General features: G+C 35.3%; 1 protein-coding gene across 1 annotated transcript in view; it reads left to right on the top strand.

Annotated features, from left to right (window-relative positions):
* ERCC6L2 (ERCC excision repair 6 like 2) overlaps window positions 1-18,264 on the top strand; it is a 152,690-nt gene that overhangs the window by 89,587 nt on the left and 44,839 nt on the right. The window contains exon 13 of the mRNA XM_059071749.2: window positions 10,034-10,133. Within this exon, the coding sequence (XP_058927732.1) occupies window positions 10,034-10,133 (100 nt within the window). The remainder of the gene's footprint in view (window positions 1-10,033; window positions 10,134-18,264) is intronic.

Raw genomic sequence — 18,264 nt, 5'->3', positions numbered from 1 at the left:
TCCTTAGTTAAATTTATTTCTAGATATTTTATTCTTTTTGATGTGATTGTGAATGGGATTATGTTCTTAATTTCTCTTTCTAATAGTTCATTGTTAGCATATAGAAATGCAGCAGATTTCTGTTTATTAATTTTGTATCCTGCAGCCTTACCAAATTCATTGATGAGCTCTAGTAGTTTTTTGCTGGCATCTTTAGAATTTTCTATGTATAGTGTCATGTCACCTGTAAACACTGACAGTTTTACTTCTTCCTCTCTAATTTGGATACTTTTATTTCTGTTTCTTGCCTAATTGCTGTGGCTAAGACTTCCAATACTATGTTAAATAAAAGTGTCCAGAGTGGGCATTCTTCTCTTGTTCCTGATCTTAGAGAAATGCTTTCAATATTTCACCATTCAGTATGTTGTTAGCTGTGGACTTATCATATATGGCCTTTATTATGTTGAGGTTTCTTCCCTCTGTACTCAACTTTATTGAGAGTTTTTATCATAAATGGATGTTGAATTGTTTCAGAATCTTTTTCCACATCTGTTGAGATGATAATATGATTTTTATTCTTTAATGTGTTAACGTGGTATATAACATTGATTTGCAGAGATTGAACCATACTTGTTTCCTGGGATAAATCTCACTTGATCATGGTGTATGATCCTTTTCTTTTTTTTTAACTGTTTTTTTCTCCATTTTCCTTTTTTTAAAAATCTTTATTGAAGTATAATTGCTTTACAATGTTGTGTTACTTTCTGCTCTATAACAAAATGAATCAGCTGTATGTATACATATATCCCCATATCTCCTCCCTGTTGCATCTCCCTCCCACCCTCCTTATCCCAACCCTCTAGGTGGTCACAAAGCACCGAGCTGATCTCCCTGTGCTATGCAGCTGCTTCCCACTACCTATCTGTTTTACATTTGGTAGTGTATATATGTCAGTGCCACTCTTTTACTTCTTCCCAGCTTACCCTTCCCCCTCCCCAGGTCCTCAATTCCATTCTCTACATCTGCATCTTTTTTCATGTCTGCCCCTAGATTCTTCAGAATCATTTTTTTTTAAGATTCCATATATATGTGTTAGCATACAGTATTTGTTTTTCTCTTTCTGACTTACTTCACTCTGTATGACAGACACCTCACTACAAATAACTCATTTTCATTTCGCTTTATGGCTGAGTAATATTCCATTGTATATATGGGCCACATCTTCTTTATCCATTCATCTGTCAATGGACACTTAGGTTGCTTCCATGTCCTGGCAATTGTAAATAGTGCTGCGATGAACATTGGGGTACATGTGTCTTTTGAATTATGGTTTTCTCAGGGTATATGCCCAGTAGTGGGATTGCTGGGTCATATAGTAGTTCTACTTTTAGTTTCTTAAGGAATCTCCATACTGTTCTCCATAGTGGCTATATCAGTTTACATTCCCACCAACAGTGTAAGAGGGTTCCTTTTTCTCCACACCCTCTCCAGCATTTATTGTTGTAGATTTTTTGATGATGGCCATTCTGACTGGTGTGAGGTGATACCTCATTGTAGTTTTGATTTACATTTCTCTAATGTTTAGTGATGTTGAGCATCCTTTCATGTGTTTCTTGGCAATCTGTATGTCTTTGGAGAAATGTCTATTTGGACTTCTGCCCATTTTTGGATTGGGTTGTTGGTTTTTTTGATATTGGAGCTGTGTGAGCTGCTTGTATATTTTAGAGATTAATCCTTTGTCAGTGGCTTCATTTGCAACTATTTTCTCCCATTCTGAGGGTTGTCTTTTCGTCTCATTTATAGTTTCTTTTGCTGTGCAAAAGCTTTTGAGTTTTGTTAGGTCCCATTTGTTTATTTTTGTTTCTATTTCCATTTCTCTAGGAGGTGGGTCAAAAAGAATCTTGCTGCGATTTATGTCATAGAATGTTCTGCCTATGTTTTCCTCTAAGAGTTTTATAGTGTCTGGCCTTACATTTAGGTGTTTAATCCATTTCAAGTTTACTTTTCTATATGGTGTTATGGAGTGTTCTAATTTTATTCCTTTACATGTAGCTGTCCAGTTTTCCCAGCACCACTTATTGAAGAGGCTGCCGTTTCTCCATTTTATATTCTTGCCTCCTTTATCAAAGATAAGGTGACCATATGTGCATGGGTTTGTCTTTGGGCTTTCTATCCTGTATCATTGATCTATATTTCTGTTTTTGTGCCAGTATCATACTCTCTTGATTACTTTAGCTTTGTAGTATAGTCTGAAGTCAGGGAGCCTGTTTCCTCCAGCTCCATTTTTCTTTCTCAAGATTGCTTTGGCTATTTGGGGTCCTTTATGTTTCCGTACAAATTGTGAAAATATTTGTTCTAGTTCTGTGAAAAATGCCATTGATAGTTTGATAGAGATTGCATTGAATCTGTAGATTGCTTTGGGTAGTATAGTGATTTTCACAATGCTGATTCTTCCAATCCAAGAAGATGGTATATCTCTCCATGTGTGTATATCATCTTTAATTTCTTTCATCAGTGTCTTATATTTTTCTGTACAGGTCTTTTGTCTCCTTAGGTAGGTTAATTCCTAGGTATTTTATTCTTTTTGTTGCAATGGTAAATGGGAGTGTTTCCTTAATTTCTCTTTCAGATTTTTTATCATTAGTGTATAGGAATACAAGTGATTTCTGTGCATTAATTTTGTATCCTGCTACTTTACCAAATTCATTGATTAGCTCTAATAGTTTTCTGGTAGCATCATTAGGATTCTCTATGTATAGTATGTCATCTGCAAACACTGACAGCCTTACTCCTTCTTTTCCGATTTGGATTCCTTTGATTTCTTTTTCTTCTCTGATTGCTGTGGCTATGACTTCCAAAACTATGTTGACTAATAGCAGTGAGAGTGGGCAACCTTGTCTTGTTCCTGATCTTAGTGGAAATGGTTTCAGTTTTTCACCATTGAGAATGATGTTGGCTGTGGGTTTGTCATATATGGCCTTTATTATGTTGACGAAAGTTCCCTCTATACCTACTTTCTGGAAGGTTTTTATCATAAATTGGTGTTGAATTTTGTCAAAAGCTTTTTCTGCATCTATTGGGATGATCATGTGGTCTTTATCCTTCAGTTTGTTAATATGTTGTATCACATTGATTGATTTGTATATACTGAGCAATCCTTGCATTCCTGGAATAAACCCCACTTGATCATGGTGTATGATACTTTTAATGTACTGTTGAATTCTGTTTGCTAGTATTTTGTTGAGGATTTTTGCATCTATGTTCATCAGTGATACTGGCCTATAGTTTTCCTTCCTTGTGACATCTTTGGCTGGTTTTGGTATCAGGATGATGGTGGCCTTGTAGAATGAGTTTGGGACTATTCCTCCCTCTGCTATATTTTGGAAGAGTTTGAGAAGGATAGGTGTTAGCTTTTCTCGAAATATTTGATAGAATTCACCTGTGAAGCCATCTGTTCCTAGACTTTTGTTTGTTGGAAGTTTTTTTTTTATCACAGTTTCAACTTCATTGCTTATGATTGGTGTGTATGATCCTTTTAATGTACTGTTGAATTCAGTTTGCTACATTTTGTTGAGGATTTTTGCATCTATGTTCTTCAGTGATATTAGCCTGTAGTTTTTTTTTTTATGATATATTTGTATGGTTTTGGTATCAGGGCAATGCTGGCCTTATAGAATGAGCTTGAAAGTGTGCTTTTGCAATTTTTTTGGAATAGTTTGAGAAGGATATTGTTAATTCTTCTCTAAACGTTTGTTGAATTCAACTGTGAAGCTGTCTGGTCCTGCACTTTTTTTGTTGGTAGTTTTGTAATTACTGATTCAATTTTATTACTGGTAATTAGTCTGTTTAAAATTTCTATTTGGGCTTCCCTGGTGGCGCAGTGGTTGAGAGTCTGCCTGCCAATGCAGGGGACACGGACTCATGTCCTGGTCCGGGAAGATCCCACATGCCATGGAGCAGCTAGGCCCGTGACCCATGGCTACTGAGCCTGTGCATCCGGAGCCGGTGCTCCGCAACGGGAGAGGCCACAACAGTGAGAGGCCCACGTATCGAAAAAAAAAAAAAAAAAAAAAAAAAAAATTTCTATTTGTTCCTGGTTCAGTCTTGGGCGATTATTCATTTCTAGGAATTTGTTCATTTCTTCTAAGTTGTTCACTTTATTGACATATAATTGTCGTAATCTTTTATGATCCTTTGTATTTCTGTGATATCAGTTGTAACTTTTTCATTTCTGATTTGATTGATTTAAGTCTTCTCTCTTTTCTTGAAGAGTCTGGCTAAAGGTTTATCCTTTTGAAGAACCAGCTCTTAGTTTCATTGATCTTTTTTTTTTTTAAGTCTCTCTTTCATTTATTTCTGTTCTGATCTTTCTTTCTTTCCTTCACTTTCAGTTTTGTTTGTTCTTTTTCTAGTTCCTTTAGGTGTAAGTTTAAGTTGTTGATTTGGGTTTTTTCTTGTTTCCTGAGGCAGGCTTGTAATGCTATAAGCCTCAAAACTGCTCTTGCTGAGTCCCATAGATTTTGGATCATTGTGTTTCCATTTTCATTTTTCTCCAGGTATATTTTTATTTCTTCTCTGATTTCTTCAGTGATCCATTGGTTGTTTAGTAGCATATTGTTTAAACGCGCGTGTTTGTGTTTTTGCAGGTTTTTTTTTTAATAGTTGACTTCTAGTCTCATATTGATTGTTGTGTCAGAAAAGATGCTTGATATGATTTCAACCTTAAATTTACTAAGACTTGTTTGTTGTGTAGAATATTGTCTATCCTGGACAGTGTTCCATGTGAACTTGAAAAAAATGTGCATTCTTCTGCTTTTGGATGGAATATTCTATATTTATCTGTTAAGTCCATCTGATATAATATGTTGTTTAAGGCCAGTGTTTCCTGATTGATTTTCTGTCTGGATGATCTGTCCAGTAATGTCAGTTGGGTGTTAAAGTTCCTTACTATTATTGTATTACTGTCAGTCTCTCCCTTTATGTCTGTTAATAATTTGCTTTATGTATTTAGGTCCTCCTATGCTAGGTGCTCATCCCTTTACCACTGTTATACCTTCTTCTTGAATTGATTCCTTGATCATTATGTAATGTCTTTCTTTGTCTCTTACTACAGTCTTTGTTTTACAGTCTGTTTTTTCTGATATAAGTATTGCCACCCCAGTTTTCTTTTCCTTTCCATTTTCAAGGAGTACCTTTTCCCATTGCCTCACTTTCAGTCTGTGTATCTTTAGCTCAAGAGTGAGTCTCTTGTAGGCAGCATATAGATAGGTCCTGTTTTTGTATCCAATCAGCCACTCTTTGTCTTTTGATTATAGCATCTAGTCCATATATTTTTAAAGTAATTAGTGATAGGTATGTTCTCCTTTCCATGTTGTTAATTGTTTGGTGGTTGTGTTTATAATTATTTTTGTGTCTTTCTTCTCTTCCATGTGATTTGATGGCTATCTTTAGTGCTATGTTGGCATTCCTTTCTCTTTTTCGTGTGTGTTTAGATTTTTGGTTTGTGGCTACCAAAAGTTCTTCAAAAGGATAACATAAATTGCTGATCTTTTAGGTTCACATACACTTAAGAACCCTAAATTTTTACTCTCCTCCCCCACCACGTTTACTGTTTTTGACATCATATTTTACATCATTTTGATTTGTGTATCCCTCAACTACTTATAATGGATATACACAATTTTACTACTTTTGTCTTTAAACCTTCCTACTAGCTTTATACATGGTTGATTTACTACTGTTACTGTATATTTGCCTTTACCAATTGGATTGTTTTTCCTTTCATAATTTTCATATATCTAGATGTGGCCTTTTCTTTTTCACTTAGAAAAGTCCCTGTAACACTTCTTGGAAGCTGGTTTGGTGGTGCAGAACTCTTAGCTTTTGCTTGTCTGTAAAACTTTTGATCTCTCCATCAAATCTATATGAAAGCCTTGCCAAATAGAGTATTCTTGGTTGTATGTTTTTCCCTTTCATCACTTTAAGTATATCATGCCACTCACTTGTGGCCCTGCAGAGTTTCTCCTGAAAAGTCAGCTGATAGCATTATGGAAGTGCCTTTGAATGTAACTTGTTGATTTTCCTTTTGCTGCTTTTTAATATTCTCTCTTTATCTTTAATTTTTATAGTTTTAATTGCAGTGTTTCTTGGTATTCTCCTGTTTAGGTTGATCCTGTTTTGTGCTTCCTGGACCTGGATGTCTTTCCTTTTCCAGGTTAGGGAAGTTTTCAGCTATTATGTCTTCTGATATGGTCTCTGCCCCTTTCTCACTCTTCTTCTGGGACCCCTATAATGTGAATGCTAGTATGCTTGATGTAGTCCCAGAAGTCTCAAACTCTCCTCCTTTCTTTTTATTCTTTTTTCTTTTATCTATTCCTTCAGTGATTTCCATTGCTGTGTCTACCAGCTCACTGATCCATTCCTCTGTATCTTATAATCAACTGTTAATTCCTTCTAGTGTATTTTTAAAGTTGTATTTCTGCATTTTTTATTATTGAGATATAACTGACATTATAGTATTTTTTAAATGAAGTATAGTTGATTTGTAGTAATATAGTAGTTTTGGGTGTACAGCATAGCAGTTCAGTATTTTTACAGATTATACTCCATGGAAAGTTATTTCAAGATAATGGCTATAATTCCCTATGCTGTACAATATCTCCTTGTTGCTAATCTATTTTATATACAGTAGTTTCATCTCTTAATCCCATACCCATATCTCATCCCCACCCACTTCCCTCTCCCCACTGGTAAGCACAAGTTTGTTTTCTATATCTGTAATTCTGTTTCTGTTTTTCTATATACATTCACTTGTTTTATTTTTTTAAGTTTCACATATAAGTTATATCATATAGTATTTTTCTTTATCTGTCTGACTTAATTCAGTAAGCATAATATTCTCTAGGTCCATCCATGATGCTGCAATTGGCAGAATTTCATTCTTTTTTTTATGGCTGAAAAATAATCCATTCTATGTATGTACCACATCTTCTTTATCCATTTGTATGTTGATAGACACTGGATTGCTTACATATCTTGGCTATTGTAATTAATACTTCTCTGGACATTGGGGTGCATGTATCTTTCAAATTAGTGTTTTCATTTTTTCCAGATATATACACCAAAGTGGAATTGCTGGATTGTAGCGTAGTTCTATTTTTAGTTTTTTGAGAAACCTCCATACTGTTTTCCATAGTGGCTGTATCAATTTACATTACCACCAACAGTGTACAAGTGTTCCCTTTTCCCCACATCCTTGCCAACATTTGTTATTTGTGGTCTTTGTGATGATAGCTATTCTAAGAGGTATGAGGTGATAGCTCATTGTTGTTTTGATTTGCATTTCTCTAAAAATAAGCAATGTTGAGCATCTTTTCCTGTGCCTGTTAGCTGTGTATATGTCTTCTTAGGAAAATGTCTTTTCAGCTCTTCTGCCCCATTTTTTTGATTGGATTGTTTGGGTTTTTTGACATTGTTTTTTTTGATATTGAGTTGTATGAGCTATTTATATTTTTTGGCTATTAACCCCTTGATAGTCATATCATTTGCAGATATTTTCCCCCATTCTTTAGGTTGTTATCTTGTTTTGTCAATGGTTTCCTTTGCTGTGCAAAATCTTGTAAGTTTGATTAGGTCCCATTTATTTATTTTTGTTTCTTTTGCCTTAGGAGACTGATCCAAAAACTGTTGCTAAGATTCATGTCAAAGATTGTTCTATGTTCTCTTCTAGGAGTTTTATCATTTCAATTCTTACATTTAGGTCTTTAATCTATTTGGAGTTTATTTTTGTAGTTGGTGAGTAAATGTTCTATTCTCATTGTTTTACATGTGGCTGTCCAGTTTTCCCAGAACCACTTATTGAAGAGACTGTTTTCTCCATTGTATATTCTTGCCTTCTTTGTCATAGATTAGTTGACCATAGGTGCTTGGGTTTATTTCTGGGCTCTCTATTCTGTTCTGTTGATCTATACTAAGGAGAAATGTTAAGGAGAGAGTTTCAATTTCAAATGAAAGGACTCTAATGGTATCTCAAAGTCATATGAAAATATCAAGTTCTCCAGTACAGGTAAGCACATAAACAAATATCAAAACCAGTATTATTATAATTTTGGCTTATAATTCTTCTCCTTGTTTTCTACAGGATTTAAAAGACAAATATAAAAATAATTATAAATCTGCTAATGAATATATGACATGTAAAGATATAATTTATAACATCAATAAGATAAAAGGTGAAAGCAGAGCTGTAAAGGAGAATTTTTTAATGCAATTGAAATTAAGTTGGTATCAATTTAAGATAGAATAAATTTGAATCCACACAGTCTGACTTACAGAGCCTGCACTTTTAACCAGCCTCTTGCCAGTGACAACTGCCCAGGAAAATAGTCAAATGAAAACCTCAGAAAAATATCCATTTCTTTTTGTCTCAACAACATTTTTTGTAATTTTGTTCTTTTTCATCTAGGCCATCAAGACTTATTTATCCCAGTGTTGCCTCGAGACACAGTTCACTGTGCTTTGGCTTTCAGTGAAAGTTAGTTGACAGTAAAACTAAATGAACAGAATTCCTCTTCCTCTCCCTCTCCTTCCATTTACTCTGACAGGAGGAGCAAAGAAGAGAAATGAAAATACTGACCTCCACACGGTATAACAGTTTCTCGACACTTGTCTTTGCATGATGAAAGACCATTTACATATCCGCACTTTATAGACCTAGAAAATGATGAAGCATAGGTCCAATGTAACATGTTATAAAGTTTTTGTCTGTAAAGATTCAAGAATATGTATTCTGACAGAATCTATCCCATTCAGCAAACAATTGCCTTACACCCAAAAGACATTTCCTTAGATCCATATTTATTTTTTTTTAGACCCAAATCCACTGTGGGAGAGAAAGGGATTATGAGTCCCTCTCTATCCAGGCTGCAGGATGGAAGTGAGAATTGCAGTAACTTACCCTTGGCTTTGCTGTGTCACAGGAGGCCCCATTATTTTCTAGGAATGCAAGATTTTCAGTACCAAGACGTCCTCTAGTAAAAGCCCTTCCCTGTGAGGAGGAGTGGGTGAAGGAGGCAGAAGGAGCACCAAATATAACAATACAATGTGACTTTATAAGGTCAAAATTAAATTTCCCCCAAATTATAACATTTTCAAGCATGAAGCAGTATGGCTTTGCCCCTGATCCCCCATGACTATAACAGGTATTTATTAGAAACAGGTGACCTCATTCAGGACATCCAATAAAGCCTCCACCTGGGAGAAGCTACAGGGACTGGACCTATAGTTAATCAGTGTGGTGAGTCAGGTTAGAGTTTTAATTAGCACTGCAGTCCATATCAAAACACCTGGGGTACTAATCAACTGAGTGATCCAGTCAGACAGACTGCTTGGAAATCTCTGTGGATGAAGGCTGTAAATCTGCACTTCCATAGGCTTGCCAGTTGATTACTGTTTTTCCTCCAAGGTTTTTTTAACAGTTTCGTTGAGATATAATTAACATACAATAAACTGCACATATTTAAAGTGTACAGCTGATAAGTTTTGCTGTAGGTATCCACCATGAAACCATTACCACAATCAAGATAGTGAACATATCCATCACCTGCCAAATTTTCCTTGTGCCACTTTGTAATCCATCCATCTGGCCCCTCCCAAGGCCCCCCCAAGCAACCACTGATCTGCTTTCTGTCACTGTGGATTCGTTTGCGTTTTTGAGAGTTTTATATAAATGGAATCATTCAAAAGCTTAAGACTGCCATAAAAGAAAAATCTGAATTTAGGAAAAGTTTTTGCCCAGTAGAAGGCGATGTTTGTAACAGAAATGAAGTTGATATGTATATTTTTTCTATAATACTTTCCTCCTCAATGGCTGGCCTTTTTATATGAATTTCTATTTTTACATTATTATTAAATAATATAGCATATCTAAAAATAAGGTATTTCTTTCTAAATTAAAATTTTAGCAATATTTCATTTTTATATCCAAAAGCTACCTCCTGAACCCGAAGTTGTTTCACTTGATCTTGGTTGCCTTTTGTTTTTAATGTTTTTACAGAGCATATAGGATTGGGCAATGCAGAGATGTCAAAGTGCTTAGGCTGATATCCTTGGGAACTGTGGAGGAGATCATGTACTTACGACAGGTATACAAGCAGGTAAATATATTTCCCTTTTTCTAATTAAAAGTAAACACTTGTCAGTTTTCAAAAATTAATAATAACTTTGTGTACAAATATTTATTCTAGCTATAATAAGGAATTTAATAAGATTATGAAGTATACTCTAGAATACACTTCTATAAAACAGATTAAATCTTAGGTTCATTGAATTTTAGAGCTGAAAGTTTCTTAGAGCAGTACTTCTTTAATGTGTACATGAATTACATAGGGATCTTTAAAATACAGATTCTGATTTAGTAGTTCTGGGTGGAGTGCAAGATTCTGCATTTTTAACAAACTCCCGGAAGTGCCAGCACTAGTAGTCTGCAGATCACAGTTTGAGTAGCAAGGTCACAGCTCCCCAAACTGTGGACCATGATGTAAGTGTATGCCACAGATGGGGTACAGGTGCACCCAGACATCCTACAGCTCTCTGGGTAGCAAGATTGTCTAAGCCAGCTTCCAGCCTTGAGTAACCTCCTCTTTGAGTAGACGTTCACATGTTTCCATTATCTATGTGTGCGTGAAGAAGACTGGAGAGGAATACCTTAGAGATACCTAATACAAATGTTTCATGTTGTATATAATGAAACTGGGATCCAGGACACCCCAGTAAATGAAATTATAGGAATAGAACTCAAGTGCACTAACTACTGTGCTGGTGCTTTTAATATTCATCTAAAATTGCATTAACTCTTTAATATCCTTAGGGTATCAATTACTACTCCATTTATGCCTCTAAATAAAGTTTACTTAGTCTGTAACTGCCCACTTGAGAAGATCTGGAATGAGGTTCAAGTTTAATTATAAATGTTAAATTTGAATTACTCCCTATATATTCAGCTGGAATCTGTTTAAGAGCAAACATCTGCCACATGTGGTGGTAGTTAACCTAAGAACGATCCAGTCTTAAATTTATGCTATTTTCTTAATTCTAAAAATAGAATTGTACACAGCAGTGTTTATTTTTCTTAAAGCATTTAGCTCTGTAAGAAACTTTTAATCTTTTTGTTCTTAGGTATAGCACAACTACTTGAAAATTATTTTTTCAGACATTAATCTTGGAAAAAAGTAGGATATTATTTTTTCATCTTAGGAGCAGCTCTTTAGAATACTATCTTTGACTTGTCACAAGTAAGAGTCTTTCCTCAGTCACATAGTAAGTTTTCTTGATCCCATTACTATATGTATTTCCTTTTTGCCTATTCATCTGACTCATTTAATGAAATAAAATGGCCTGTTATATAATATATAATAATATGTAATAAAAAGGCTTCAGAAGATGAGGGTAATTTAAGTTTTCAGAACTTTATATGATCTAATTGCTTATTAAAATAAGCCACTAGGGCTTCCCTGGTGGAGCAGTGGTTGAGAATCCGCCTGCAGATGCAGGGGACACGGGTTCGTGCCCCGGTCCGGGAAGATCCCACATGCCGCGGAGCGGCTGGGCCCGTGAGCCGTGGCCACTGAGCCTGCGCGTCCGGAGCCTGTGCTCCGCAACGGGAGAGGCCACAACAGTGAGAGGCCCGCGTACCGCAAAAAAAATAATAATAATAAAATAAAATAAAATAAATAAGCCACTTAAGGAACATTCAGCCATACAACTTGATAAGCACAAATAAAGATAAGATGGCAATCATATGAGGAAATGGCATAAATGTGATTTAAACATTGATTGGAATTTTAACCAAGGGTGCAAATGGCAAACACACGCTAGCCTCACAAGTGTACTTCGGATCTCTTGGGGGGAAAACAATCCAAAATGATGTTTAAAAATCCTATAAAAATGTTGGAAAGAAAAAAAGAGTTCTCTCTGTGGGCCAAAAATGATAAGGAACCCTGAAAGACAAAGGGCAGTTGAGATGAGATTGAAGGAAGAAACGAAGCTAAACTCAGTCATGAGAAGACTACTGGAAAAGGTAGGTGCAACTAGTGAATATTCCAAGCTTAGAGTCAACAGATACTAAAAATAAAAAGGAGCATTGGGTTAACTGTGATGCCCCCTCTTTGGGCTATTATTAATGATCTAACAAGGTGGTTTAACCTGTATGATCTTTCCCCCATTGTAACAGATTGTAGACAATGAAATGTCTGCTCTCAAGTAGGAACAATTAGTAGAAATACTGGAAGGAAGGAAACAAAGCTCTAAATTTTTGCTGAAATCGAGAAGAAAGTCCAAAATAATAAATACTTGCAAACCCCTCCACCTGCTGCCTGCTTTGAATAATTACTGCAGTAGGCCTAGATAAGCTCATAAGGCATTTGAAGACAGATGAATATTCCCCCACCCCTCCAAAAAAATAATTAGTATTGAGCAGTTTAGGAAAATAAACACCATGAAAATGGCTCTCAAAGATACCAGGTCCTAATCCCTGGAACCTATAAATGTTACTTTATATGGAAAAAAGGGTCTTTGCAGATTATTAAATTAAGGATTTTTGAGATGGGGAGATTAGCCTGGATTGTCCAGGTGGGCCCTAAATCATAAGCATTCTTATAAGTAGGAAGCAAAGGGAAATCTGATAGAGACAGAAGAGAAGCCAGTGTAACCACAGAGACAAGAGATTGGAGCTATGTAGTTATAAACTAAGGAATGCTGGCAGCCACCAGAAGTGAAGAGGCAAGGAATGGATCCTCCCCTAGAGCCTATGAAGAGAAAATGGCTCTGCCAAAAGTTGATTTCATTCTGGTGATACTGATACCAGACTTCTAGCCCCCTGTAAGAACTGTAAGAGAATACATTTCTGTTGTTTTAAGCCACCAAGTTTATGATAATTTATTACAAGAGATATAAGAACTCATGTAGGCACTAAAAAAGAATTAACATCAGAGAAAACAAAATTAATAGAAAAGAGTAAAAGATTTTTAAAGAAATATAACTATTCAAAAGGTAAATGAGGTTATAGGATCCTGGGAGCAACAAAAGACTACTAGAAAAAAAATCCATTAGAGATCCAGAAAATGAGAAACTCCAGCAATAGGCTGAATAGCAAAGAACAAAGTTTTCATCTAAAAGAAAGAGCCATGCAATTCTTCTAGATTACAGAGCAAAAAGACAGAGATAGAACAAACACATGTAAGAAAAAGGAGAAATGAAGGCTAGATCTAGAAGTTCCAATATCAGTCTTATAGTTGAGCAAGGGAACAGAAGAAAGAGAAGGAAGAAGCCCCAAAGGATGAGAGTCCACAAATTATATGAGCCCACTGAGTGTTAAATAGGATGAATGAAAATAGATCCACACTTATATTGTCTTTCTATAATTGTAAAACCCTTAAAATTTCCAGAGATAAACTTCATGGAGAGAAAAAAAATTGTCTACAAGAGTACTAGAATTAAATAGATAGCTAACTTCTTAATAGCAATACTGGATATTTCAGAGCAGTAACTTCAAATGAGGGGAAATCATAGCTCTATATTGTCAAAGAAAGTGAATTTTTAATTCAAAACTTTTCCACAGTGGTGGAAATTTTTCCTTCAGTGGTGAGTTCTGTTAAACATTTAATATTCTTTTTGAGAACAGAGGAGGGAACAATTCCAGCCTACTTTAGAAAGATAGAAGAATCCCGATGCCAGAATTGGCAAAGACATGACAAGAACAGAAAATTATAGACAAATATGTCTCATGAACATAAATGTAAAAATCTTTAACAAAGCCTCTGTTAGAAGTTGAATTGTGCCCCCCCCCAAAAAAAAAATAAAATAAAAAACCTATGTTGAAGTCCTTAACCCCTGGTACCTGTGAATGGGATCTTATTTGGAAGTAAGGTCTTTGCAGATGTAATCAAGTTAAATAAGGTTATACTGTATCACGGTGGGCCCTAATTCAATGACTGATTTCTTATAAGAGGGAAATTTGGTTACAGACAGACACAGAAGGAGGATGCCATGTGATGGCAGAGGCAAAGATCGGAGTGATGAAGCTGCAAACTGAGGAATGCCTAGGATTGCCAGCAACCACCAGAAACTAGGAAGAGGAAAGGACGGATATTCCCTTAGAACCTTCAGAGAGAGCATGGCCCTGCCAATATCTTGATTTCAGACTTTTAGCCTCCAGGACTGGGAGAGAATAAATTTCTGGTGTTTTACACCACCTGGTTTATGGTACTTTGTTACAGCAGCCTTAGGAAACTGATATAGCCTCTGAGGCAAATATTGTAAATTTGACTACATTTTTATATGAAACTTCTATATGACAAACGAACTATAAGCCAAATTAAAGGAGAGACCAGAGGAAATGCTTGCCATAAGTATAATAAACAAATTAGCATCTATAATATATAAAGAACTCCTACAAACCAATAAAAAGACTGATTAGGCATTTTAGTGAAGAAAAAATACAAACAGTTAACATGTATATGAAAAGATGCTTAACTACACTTATAATGGAGAAGTAAAATATAAGATTGTGTTCTACATGTTATGCAAAAGACTTTTTTGTTTTGTCCTGTGGGGAGTTTCTAAGGGAAGTGAGAAAATTGGCGTTGCTCCTTGTTGGTGGGGATATTTTTAAAGAAGTGCTAACATAGTGTTTTTGAGAATACAACTTGGTGCACTTATTTTTTAAGCTAATTTAACAGCATTTTAAAAATGCACTTTCTTCCTATTTACCTGGCAGAAATATTCTCACATATGCACATTGAAGGATGACAAGGATTTATATTCAGAATTGTTAGTATTTGTTCAAAAAATGGAAAAAGGAACTGCCTAAATGTCCAATAGTAACAGAATTAACATAAATTCTGATATACCCATATACAGCAAAAAAATTTTTTTAAAGATTATAGAGCAAATGTACTGATGTGGCATAATCTTTAAGACATTTTAAGTGGGGCAAAAGTAACTTGCAGAACAAGTATATCAAGTGTGTTTATTTATAAAACTGTTTCTACATGTATATATAAATAGTTCAAACTGCATTGAAAAAGATCTAGGAAGGATAAACCTAAACATTACAGTGTTGGTTAGACTGATAAGGGATGATCTGTGTTGCTCAACGGGGACTTGCCCTTTGATGTTTTTATGTTTGTTGTGATAATGCCTTCAACACATAAAATATAAAGTATATTTTATACTTAAAAAAAAAATCACTTATACAGCAACTGTGCTCCTTCAGGTTTGGAGCGTTGCATGTAATCTAAAATTTGGCATTCAGAAATTCATCTTTCATATATATGTAATTTATTTAGAAATTAATATATATTTACAGAAGAGTTACAAGATCAGCACAGAGAACTCCCATTTAACTTCACTCAAATTCCCCAGTTGTTAACATTTTACCACATTTGCTTTCTCTTTCTCTCAGCCATGATCTTTATTCTTTTTCTGAACCATTTGAGAGGAAGTTGAAGATTTATCACCTTTAAATTCTTTGTTTTCTCCCAAATAAGGACACCGTCCTATTTATATGTACATATAAAAATAGCCTTATGCATTATAAACACTCAGTTTTACATATTGTTCTGCAACTTGCTTCTCCCTCACTGCCCTCCCACAAATCTCCTCTCAAAAACGCAGTTATCCAAATCAAGAAACTGACACTTATACAGCATTACCTTGTAATCCATAGAACCCATTCAGATTTCATCAGCTTTCCTGGCAATGTCTCCTTTCTCCTTCTGGCTCAGGATGATAATTACATTTCTTTTTGTGTCTCTTAAGTTTTCTTCAACCTTAAGTTACGCAGGCTTTCCTGGTCTTTCATGACCTTGACAGTTTAAAAAAGTAAAGCCTTTCCTTGTGTATGCTTTCCATTTGATGTTTCCTCATCTTCCAACTCAAGACAAGAAAGAAGCCTTGGCAAGAATGGTACAGAAAGAATGCTGTGCTCTTCTCATTGCATTGGTCAGAAGGCACCTGGTGGTGACCTGATCTGGTGATGTTAACCTTGATCACCTGTCAAGTTTGTGTCTGCCAGCTTTTTCCACTGCAGTCACCACTTTTTTCATTTGTAAAATAGTATATATTTTATGGGGAGATCATCAGAGACTATGCCAATATAGTCAGCCCTCTGTATCCATGGGTTCTGCATCCTCAGATTCAGCCAACCATGGATTCAAAGTATTCAGAAAGAAAAGTCCAGAAAGTTCCAAAAGCAAAACTTGAATTTGCTGTGTGCTATTAACCGAACATTTACATTGTATTTACAACTATGTACACAGCATTTACATTGTATTAGATATTATAAGTAATCTAGAGATGATTTAAAGTATATAGGAAATAATGCATAGCTTATATGCAAATACTATGCCATGTAATAAAAGGGACTTGAGTGTCCATGGGTTTTGTTATCCTTGGGGATCCTGGAACCAATCCCCCCCCCATACCAAGGGATGATGGACAACTGTATCCTGTTCCTCATCAACCTTGTACTCATCAGCCTTAGCTTTCATTGATGATTCCCACCTGAATTGGCTACTACTATGATGGTTTGTCAGATGGTGATTTTTCTATTTCCATTATTACTTCCTTTATATTTGTTGGCATTCTACCATAAAAAAAGAGCTTTCCCTTCTCTTCCATTTATTTAATCTGTGTGGACTCATGGATAGAATTTTAGTAACAGATTTTAGTAACCCACTGAATATCATTAATTATTTTTATGTTCAAACTCTCATGTTTTGACCAGTGAGAACCCCTTCAAGGGGGCTTCTGCGTCATTTTGACAAGCCCTCATCATGCTTATTGCACTTCCTTACTGTGGTAGGCTGAATAATGGCCCCCCACAGATATCCACATCCTAATTCCTTCAACGGACCTGGATTATGTGAGTGGGCCCAGTGTAATCACAAGGGTCCTTATAAAGGGAGGGGTAGCAGTAGGGTCAGAAAAAGGAAAGAAGAAGGCAATGTGATAACAGAAGCAGAGGGTCAGAGAATGATACTAAGATGCCTCATTACTGGCCTTGAAGATGGAGGAAGTGGTCATGAACTCTAACATGATGAATATTCCTTTTTTACTTCTTACGTATCTTGTATATGGTGAAGAAATCTAAGCATTTTATATCCTTGTATGGGTTCTTCTTAAGCTAGAAACTAAGCTACATTTTCCAAATACTGATTTTTTTCCCTACCCTCTTGAATTCTGACATGATTTTGTTATAGTTACCCTACAGATGGATGCATCTGGCCTTCACTTTTACTGGAGCCACTTTGGAAAACTTAAGTACAAAATAATGTGCCTTTTATAAGTTTTGTGACAAAACTTTGAGAGGAGACTTACAAAGATTCAGATTAATACTTATAAATTACTTTGGTGATTATATTTAGTAGTATAGCAGTCTGACAATACAGTGTTTAAGGAAGAGTCAGTAGCAAGGGTAAAATCATAGGTAACTGGGCCATCAAGTACATCAATTGCTATTGTGATTCTGTATTTCCAGGACTATAGCCCATATTTCTGGGACGTTGATATAAAACTAATCAAGTTGGTATGTTGATCCATAACTTATTCAAACTTAGGTCCCAAGGGTCTTGTTTTAAGAGGGACATCTGGATATGAGTGATTGATACAAGTATAAATTTTGAATTCAGCCAAACTCAGGTAAAAATTCTAGAAATGATGCTTCCTAGTGAGGCAGCTGTAAGCAAGGCACTTAATTTCTCTGAATTTAAGTTCTTTTATTTCTAAAAGGGAGATGATAATATCTTATAGGGTTGTAGGAATTAAATGAGAATGTAAAAATGCTATACATGTGTTCAATAAATAGTAGCTATTATTAATAAGAATAATTTTATTTGCCTAAAGTAATTTTTTATAGTGTAAATCAATCTGATGATAATCACCATAAAGTATCGCTTCTTACTAATCTTTCCATTAGCAATAGATTGAAGTTATTTTTCATTCTTTGTTTCTTTCAAGAAATGTTAGAGTATACATGGGTTAATCAAATTATATATACATTATATACAGTAAAGTGTCTAGTAAATAAAGAGATTACATTATGTTGGTACTAAAGTTGTATATGTCCTTAAGGGTTCCATGTCAGTGTTCTTTCTGTATTCAGAATTGTTTCAGAGATGCAATGTTGCTTAACAATGATTGGGTTTTTGCTGTTAGTTGACAATGTAACCATGGCCACAATTAGTTTGATACCAACGTGATTATTATATAATTACTTTAGATTATAAT

The sequence above is a fragment of the Kogia breviceps genome, chromosome 8 (assembly GCF_026419965.1).
Source record: "Kogia breviceps isolate mKogBre1 chromosome 8, mKogBre1 haplotype 1, whole genome shotgun sequence".
In the NCBI taxonomy this organism is placed as follows: Eukaryota; Metazoa; Chordata; class Mammalia; order Artiodactyla; family Physeteridae; genus Kogia; species Kogia breviceps.
Note: the sequence above shows the minus strand (reverse complement) of the source record. Positions and strands in the feature narration are given on the sequence as shown.